The sequence below is a fragment of the Glycine soja genome, chromosome 18 (genome assembly GCF_004193775.1).
Source record: "Glycine soja cultivar W05 chromosome 18, ASM419377v2, whole genome shotgun sequence".
Lineage (NCBI taxonomy): Eukaryota > Viridiplantae > Streptophyta > Magnoliopsida > Fabales > Fabaceae > Glycine > Glycine soja.
In genome coordinates, this window is record NC_041019.1 from 16,020,381 (window position 1) to 16,028,855 (window position 8,475).

Consider the following 8,475-nt stretch of genomic DNA (forward strand, 5'->3'; position numbering starts at 1 on the left):
CAATTAGCATGACCAAAGCTAACAAGGCACATGAACCATTTAATGTCAATGCAAACGGGTATGCTTGCCACCCCTAGCATGTTAGGTCACGTACATTCTCATGTGTCCTTAAAAATTCACAATGCATACATACACACTCCATAGAGTCTTGTAATTATGAACCGCTGCAACCAAATTTTGTTTTTTCTGAGTTAGAGATTATGAACATTTCTTGATTCATTGGATAAGACACTAATCTTATTCATAGTGTATGATTATCATTGACTTAAATTTTTTTTACATAGAGATAGAATCAAATAAATTTTTTTATATTACATAATCAATTTTATGTGTAAACAAAATTAAATTTCACCACTACCTCGGGTTAAAACTCCAAACATATACTAGTATGATGTTATCTTAAATAGTCATCGGAAAAAAATAATATCCTTAGTGGACATTGCAAGAGGAGAAAGTGTGCAATAGTCTATGCCACCCTAATTCATGACCCACAGACCATTAATATACACTGCCCTGTGCACGCAGCACAAGTCTTCTCATGGAATTCAGCGTTTTATTCAAACTTCCTCTCATACCCGCGCACTAACCAAAGTATCGGTTTATTCAAAACTATTAAATTTAATGTTAGTTTTTATGTTCACCTCATCTCTCTTGCATTTTCTATGTTTTTCTTTCTTGCAAGAAAAGAGAACCAACCAACTCAGAGGTGTGTGACCGTTTTAAAAAAAAGTAAGAGAGAGAAAGTTAAAAAAAACAAAACAAGTAAATACGACTCAGACAGTCATAGATCAACATAAGTACTTTGGTCTAAAAGACACCCAGTTTCACTCTCCACTTTGCTTCTCATACGAGGCTCTGTGCTTGCTGTTATCAGTTTTTCTCTGTTTAACCCCAGAAATACGTAACACAAATCAAAACATCGTTGTTGTATTCGAGGTATTTGTCAAATTCACCCTTGATTTTACTCATTTGGGTATCCCTAAAGTTCCTCAATTTGTTTAGATCCCCCACCATTTCTGGGCAATTTGTTACATTACAGTACAGGATCAAATAAATAGGTTTTTTTAGTACTTTGTTGGGTTTGGATAAAAATACGATTTTTATCCTATCCTATGTACCTTCTTTTAAATATTTTCCATTGCCCGTTTTCTATCTCTCTTATTTCGTGTAGTTCTGGTTCTTTAATTTAGCATTGGATTGTGTTCTTTTGGTTTTGTTCTGCCTTGATCACAGATGGTAATATCAATTTTCTTTTCCCTTTCTCAATTGAGAATACCTTTTGGTGAGGACTTTTGGAAATGAAATTTATGCTTATTACGGTGTAAAGGTGGATGAAAGAGAAGGGGTGAAGTGGTGATTTCCCTTTTTTCTTTTTCAATTTTTCTACAAATCATAAAAGCTTCTAATTATAAAGCTTTGGCTTTAGCATGCAAGTTGGCTAAGGGAAGGAGCGTCAAGAAGAGAGACGCCAATAAAATAAGCACTCTAAAAGATAAATGGTGCAAGATATGAAGCAGCAGGACAATGGAGAATCTAAGAAGAAGGAGCGTCACATTGTGACTTGGACTCAACAGGTACTTCTTCTCTCTTTACCTGTCTGCATTTTTTATTTATTTTTTACGTTTGTTTTCTCTTCAATCTATTTCATTTAGTTAGTTCTCACACTGGTTATGTGAATTTCAGGAGGATGATATACTAAGAGAGGAGATTGGTATTCATGGAACTGAGAAGTACTCACTACTCTTTGATAATTTTTCTTTTGTCATGCACGCTACTTTCTTCCTTGATGTGTGAATTAAAGTGATTTTTATTTCAATTAATTGTATGCAGTTGGGCAATTATTGCATCTAAGTTCAAAGACAAAACGACAAGACAGTGCAGAAGAAGGTGAAACTTTTAAAATTGTCTACATTTTTTGAATTTTGATCTTGACTGGTTCAAGAGATCTTGTTGGGTTCTTGGTGACTATCAATCTGATGCTTGATTACTAATCAAATTCCAGATGGTACACTTACTTGAATTCTGATTTCAAAAAAGGTGGATGGTCAGCTGAGGAAGACATCCTCTTATGTGAGGTAATGGTGCTCCCTGTGTTCAGAACCTACTCTCATCTCTAATGGATGCCGTGGAAATTTGAGAAGCTTATATTATAATAAAAGCATAGGGAATATTGAAAAAATGAAGTTCTTATTTTTCCTCTCCGTCTGATACTTTGGTCTTTAACCAAGTTGAATGGTATCGTGCGATCCTTGTAGTTGACCTCGCCTAGTGGGATAAGGCTTTTGTTGTTGTTATTGTCTGATGCCTCTGTGCAGTAGACAAAATCCATTGATGAACTTGAGTACTGAGGAGCAGCCTAGCCTATTATTAGGAGTAGGTTACAACCAAACCAACCTGGATCTCATATGTATATATGTATACTCCTGTGGATGGCACTAACTGCACTTTACTACACATGGATAAATGTGATCTTATATTTTGCCATTTTTTCTGTAGGCTCAAAAAATATTTGGTAATAGATGGACAGAAATAGCAAAGGTGGTCTCAGGCAGGTAACCAAAAATTCATTCTTTTCTTTACGAGTTCATTTGAATACATGATAGCAGCTTTATGAACGGTTAATACTTAATGCAATGCTTTCTGTGCAGAACGGATAATGCTGTTAAAAATCGTTTCTCCACACTCTGCAGGAAGAAACAAAAATATGAAGCTTTAGCAAAAGAGAACAGCACATCATACATCAATTCAAATAACAAGAGGGTGATGTTCCAACATTGTAATAATATGGATACAACATCAGAATCTGGAGTACCTATTAAGAATTTGAGGTACTGTATACTCTATTTATCAAAATACACAAATCGACAAAGAGAAGTGTTAACATGTTATCCTATTGCAATATAGGAGGACCCATATCCATTATAATGCAGAAAAGATCAAATTTGAGGACCGATTACATTTACGAAATGAAACTCCAATAAATCAGCAACCAAGAGCACCACTTGCAGTCTTGGCTCAAAACTCTCATAACTCAAACAACTTGCCAGACCAGCATCATGTTTGCAATCCCAAGTTTAGCAGTTTGGGTAGTTGTCTTTGAATTGAACTTTAGTTTTGGAACTTGATTCACAAATTATAAACCTGAAACAGAAATCAGGATATAGTTAATATATTCAGCAAACAAAACTTTGGCCATCCTCTCATTGTAAGATGATATTGGTTTATCATGATTCTGCAGCCCAAAATTACAAGATTCAAGGAACATTTCTCAAAAAAGATTACCCAAAGATTAGTGCATTGATGCAACAGGCGGAGTTACTAAGTTCACTAGCTCTAAAAGTTGATGCAGGGAACATGGACCAAAGTTTTGAAAACGCATGGAAGGTGAGGCTTGATAATTTCTATACTTACTCCAGTTTTGAATATTGAACACCTTGTGTGCTTCTTCAAAAATGAACTTATTAGTTCATGTGATGAGTTGAGCCCAAATAGGTTATACCTTTAGAACTTCAGCATCAACGGAAAGCAACTTGTAATTGTCAACCTATTTATATGATAAATATGAAAGCCATTTAACATGTATCTTGGCTTAGTTCTTTAGCCACCCTAGTAGTGTTAAAAGCTAATCAAATGTATTAGGCGTTGCATGTTACTATAATTTCTATAACATTTACAATTTCCCTATTTATGAATCTGAAGCATTTATTTAAAGAGAAACATGAATCAAATTAGTTGTTAATCTTACCTATGAGAACTTCGAAATAGTTTCATAGATCATCTTGCTAGCATATATTCTAATATTGAAAACACAGCTTGATATTAAGACGCCCATCATGAACTGCTTGTTCTTGAGCATATAAATATGATAAATGTCATTTTTTATACTCTTTTCTATAACACTTGTTTGAATTGATGTCAGGTTCTTCAAGAGTTTCTGAAGCGAACCAAAGAATCAAATATCCCTGGACAAAAGATTCCAGATTTACAGCTTGTAGATCATAAAGATATGATTGAGGAGTTGAAGAGTGGTAATGAGGAAGGCCAGGTTCTTCAGGAGCTTCTGAACCGAACCAAAGAATCAGATAACGCTGGACATAATATTCCAGATTTACAGCCTGTAGATCTTAAAGATATGATTGAGAACTTGAAGAGTGGTAATGAGGAAGGCCTGGTACTTCAGGAGTTTCTGAACCAAACCAACAGAGCAGATATCCCTGAACATAAGATCCCACATTTATGGCTTGTAGATCATAAAGATATGATTGAGAAATTTAAGAGTGGTAATGAGGAAGGCCAGGTTCTTCAAGAGTTTCTGAACAGAACCAAAGAATCAGATATACCTGGACATAAGATTCCAGATTTACAGCTAGTAGATCTTAAAGATGTGATTGAGGACTTGAAGAGTGGTAATGAGGAAGGCCAGGCTTGTTGGAGGTACTTTAAGTTCATTAAAGATATTACTTTACCTGTGCACTCTGTGAAATGTCTAATAATTTCTGAATATGTTCTAGGCAAGTGGACCGTTATGAAGACTCTCCAGGCAGTTCTGGATATAGTACAGGATCAATTCTCCTGTGTGAGTCAGCTGGTGATAATCTGGAGCCTTCATTTCATCAGGATATTGGAACTGAATTGAAGTCTGAACAACTTGAAGATGAGAAAGGAGTAGGTAGAGATGATGGGAAAGTGGTTCTGTCTACTTTAAATGTAGATCAAGGTAAGATAATCCATTTCTGTGTTAAGTAAATAAAAAGAAAAGTATTTTTGGTAAAAATTTCAGTTCAGGAACAATTAACCATGTAAATAATTGATTTATGTTCAAAGAGTTAATGAATACCACATAATGACTTAACCACTAGAGTGCTTAATTGTTCCTAAGCTGGAAATTATATCTAGGCTTAGTTTTATATATTTTCTAAAATTAAATTTTTTTTCTATATGCTAATACCCTAATAGTTTATTGAATTAGAAGTGCTAATATGATATGTATTCTGGCAGATACGTTACCGTGTTTTGAGGAACAGATAAACAATGATGGGATTGTTTCTGCCTCATCAAGATTGGAGTTCAGCTCCCCTCTTCAAGTAACCCCTCTGTTTAGATCCTTGGCAGCAGGAATTCCCAGCCCACAATTTTCAGAAAGTGTAAGTCACCCAAGCACTTGCTTATTGAACAATTTTAAGGCCAACAGAAAGACTATATTAGTAATAGTGACAAGTAGCTTGATTATATTATTAGTAATATGACATATTAGCTAGACAAATGAACCCATGTATCATAAAACTGGTATCAGAAATGGTACTCTGGAATGTTCTTACAAGATCTGTCTCAATTACAAGTAGGACATTCAGAATGCTGTTTATCAGTAGATCTATTCAAGTAGTAGTGGTGGGAGCTTTTTAAGTTAATGGTAGAGTAGAGCTTGTTGAAGTGGGGATAAGATTTTATCTTTAGAAGCATAACATGATTAGGTGTTGGATTATCAGATTCATTTTATTTTTCCTTTTTTTAGTTTAGTAAGATGAATATCAATTATATATTAAAAAATGGTGGCATTTTATATTTTCATCACAAGTGTCAGTACCTAGTAGATGAAACCATAGATGCCTTATCTCCATTTTCACCATTTTATGTAACAGATAATACCTTTAATAAATCTTAAGTATTCGTCAATCTATTGCTACTTCAAGGTCCATTCAGGTTTAGATGAGGTGAGTTTTTGAAATATTTAGGCTATCCCTACCTAATATTGATGATGCAGGTAAGAAAGAGGTAAATGAAGAAGACGAATCTGTTTGTAATCAAGTATTAGGATGACATAAGGATAATGTGCTGGTGAAACTAATGCGATACATATACATGGCATGGACTTTCTAAAAGCCATTTGGATTTTGTAGCTTACAGATTATGTGGTGAAAGAACTTACTGAAGTTTTCCACACATAGGTGAAGCACACAATGACATAATAGATTCATAGTATATATTTATGTTGAAAACTATTGAAGCAAGAAACCACTTAGCAAACAATACTTAATTTTGTGGAAAGTTTAGTGGAAGCTGTTATATATTATCACCATCTGCTAAACAAAATAGTCATCTAGCATACATGCTGCTTGAATCATATTCAGCTAAGCTCTTTAGTGTGTTTGAATCATAAGCAACCCAAAATTGACGACATCTTTAGTGTAGATTGTGCGTTAGTTTACAGCAGAGGGATAAAAGGTATAATGACTCACGCAGTCAGGGAAACAGCCTTCATATAAAGCACATTTTGTTCTATCCTCGTTGTCATAAGTTTAATCTATATGGTGATACTGTGAGCTTGGGGCTAACCACCTGTTGCATTAGAAATATTCACATACCTTATTCTAGTTTCTTTTTTGATTCTACACCTCTTTTGATTTTTGTCAAGAGTTAGAATATATCGAAATTTGAAATTAGACTAACCATTATTTTAACACTTTTTTCTTTCAGGAAAGGAACTTCTTGAGGAAAACACTAGGAATGGAATCTCCATCCATCAACCCAAGTGCCAACTCATCACAACCGCCACCCTGCAAAAGAGCCCTACTACCTAGTCTATAAACCATCTGAGATACAAATATTGAACCGTTCTTTCTCCATTCTGAATCCTACTTTCTCATCTTGGCAGTAATCTGGCTTGTGGAGAAAAAAATACAATTTCACTGTGCCTAAAATTTTGAAAGGCATATGCTGCTCCCCAAGAATGTTATGATACATTCTTTCCGCCTTCAACATATCTAACATCTCAAAAGTTACCTTTTTGAAACTTGCACATAAAATTGGCTTGCTTAGTGTGTCATTCTTTGGTTTGTTTTCTTTTAATATTGTTGTTCTGGGTATGTTTTTCTCCAATCCAGCAATCAGCATTTTGTCCGGAACCTATTTTTGTACAGAGTTTACTGTGTAGTCACTAGCATCCTGATTCTTGAGTGTGTATGAATACATTAGCATATAGATAGAAGAGAGAAAGAAACTTAGCATTGGGAAATTGGATTCTAATTTGTTGTTTGGAGTGTGCATGGGTTATGTAATAAATATTTTTCCCTTATGGTTCTGATGTACTGAAACATAACTATAAGTGACTGGAAAGGCATTTTGGTTTTGATGTGCAGATACTGTTTCTGTCCTGTCTTTCTTTCCTAGATTCAGCACAGTCAAATGTATAGAATTCTCAAAACTAGGAAAAAGAGAAGTGGAAACTTCTCAGCAGGAAATGAAATATGCATAAACAAATAGTCCCTCTACCCCCCTCCCTTTCTCACTCAACATGAAGAAGAGAATTTGACACATTGACTTCCCCACCATTATTTTCCCGGAAAATAAAAGAAAAAGAAAAGGACAAATTCCAGGAAACGTCACCAAGAGGTCAGAGGAAGCCTATGTCAACCAATTTAGGGCCTCATTGGGTAAGTTTCTCTAGAAACACTTTTAGGAGAAGAAAACAAGAAAAAACTCAAATAAACTTCTTCATATCTAAAATTAGCTCTCCTTTAGCTAATTTGTAGGTATGCTCTCATCTTTTAGAGAAATTATATGAGAGAGTTTCTATAAATTAGCTAATTGTTAGCTTAAGGAGAAGCTGATTTCATTTTTTTTTCTTATTTTCTTTTCTTAGAAGTGCTTCTAAAGACAACTCTGAGCAATAAAAACTTTGTTTCATTTCCTAAAAGCAAAACTGAACAACAAATGGAGAATAAGAACACAAATGTAGAAGCAAGCATACCTTTCTCTTTGATATGGTTTGTTTGACATGGAGTGTGTTCTTTTGTTGTGTAGAAGAAGAATTCTTCTTTCACTACATTCTTATTTAGTTAGGACAACTAGTTCATGGCTGGTGATGGAATACAGTAGTACGCAGATAATGATGACTTGGGCAAAAGCAGTTGGTGAAAAGAGGGAGGGAACGCCCTACAAATAAAAGTACATACCTTTGCTGTTAACTTTGTCCACCAAAAGGCCCACTTTGACTCATTTGGTCTGACCAACCAATTTTCCACTCACTCTAATTCAATTCAATTAACTTCAACGCCTTAATTGATTTTAAAATATATAGAATAGATAGTTTTTGTTAAGAGACTTAGTTATCCTTTTATCTTTATCTTTTTTTATTACTTTTTTATTCTTATCTCTAGGGAAAAAAAATTAATTAAATAGATACTATGCGTCAAGCCCATTATATCTATAAATAGGAGGATACTAAGGTAGAGAAGAGACATTCAAATTAGTAAACCTTGTGTGGATAGAATATATATTTTTTTAATTATTAAATGTTAGTTCTTAGTTTTAAGAATACAATCGGCTTTGTTGTAAAAGGAGTAACCTTTGAAGGAGAGATTATCTCCAATTTTTGTTAATAAAATTGTTCTTTTCCTTTGTGTTAATTTCTTGATTCCTAGCAGTTTTCTCTAAAATGGAATATATATCATTTAGATATTTTGATCATTATTCATT

At 34.2% G+C, this 8,475-nt stretch overlaps 1 protein-coding gene and 1 long non-coding RNA gene across 3 annotated transcripts; one reads left to right on the plus strand and one right to left on the minus strand.

Annotated features, from left to right (window-relative positions):
* The first annotated feature begins 719 nt into the window (after window positions 1-719).
* On the plus strand, window positions 720-7,135 carry LOC114394523 (transcription factor MYB124-like). Of its 2 annotated transcripts, none has more exons than XM_028356130.1 (13): window positions 720-936; window positions 1,427-1,574; window positions 1,684-1,730; window positions 1,831-1,887; window positions 2,003-2,075; window positions 2,497-2,552; window positions 2,649-2,828; window positions 2,905-3,086; window positions 3,239-3,384; window positions 3,920-4,434; window positions 4,512-4,717; window positions 4,999-5,144; window positions 6,475-7,135. In XM_028356130.1, the coding sequence occupies exons 2-13, from the start codon at window positions 1,497-1,499 to the stop codon at window positions 6,583-6,585; spliced, it is 1,797 nt and encodes a 598-aa protein (XP_028211931.1). In that variant the 5' UTR covers window positions 720-936; window positions 1,427-1,496; the 3' UTR covers window positions 6,586-7,135. The 2 variants fall into 2 exon arrangements, with proteins under 2 accessions (XP_028211931.1, XP_028211932.1); XM_028356131.1 differs by lacking the exon at window positions 720-936 and adding an exon at window positions 1,024-1,353.
* On the minus strand, window positions 2,716-7,900 carry LOC114394524. The gene is made up of 3 exons (XR_003662784.1): window positions 7,748-7,900; window positions 5,008-5,160; window positions 2,716-3,141 (listed from the first exon to the last, which is right to left on the minus strand). It is a non-coding gene; the product is annotated as an uncharacterized LOC114394524 (long non-coding RNA).
* Window positions 7,901-8,475: the final 575 nt, after the last annotated feature.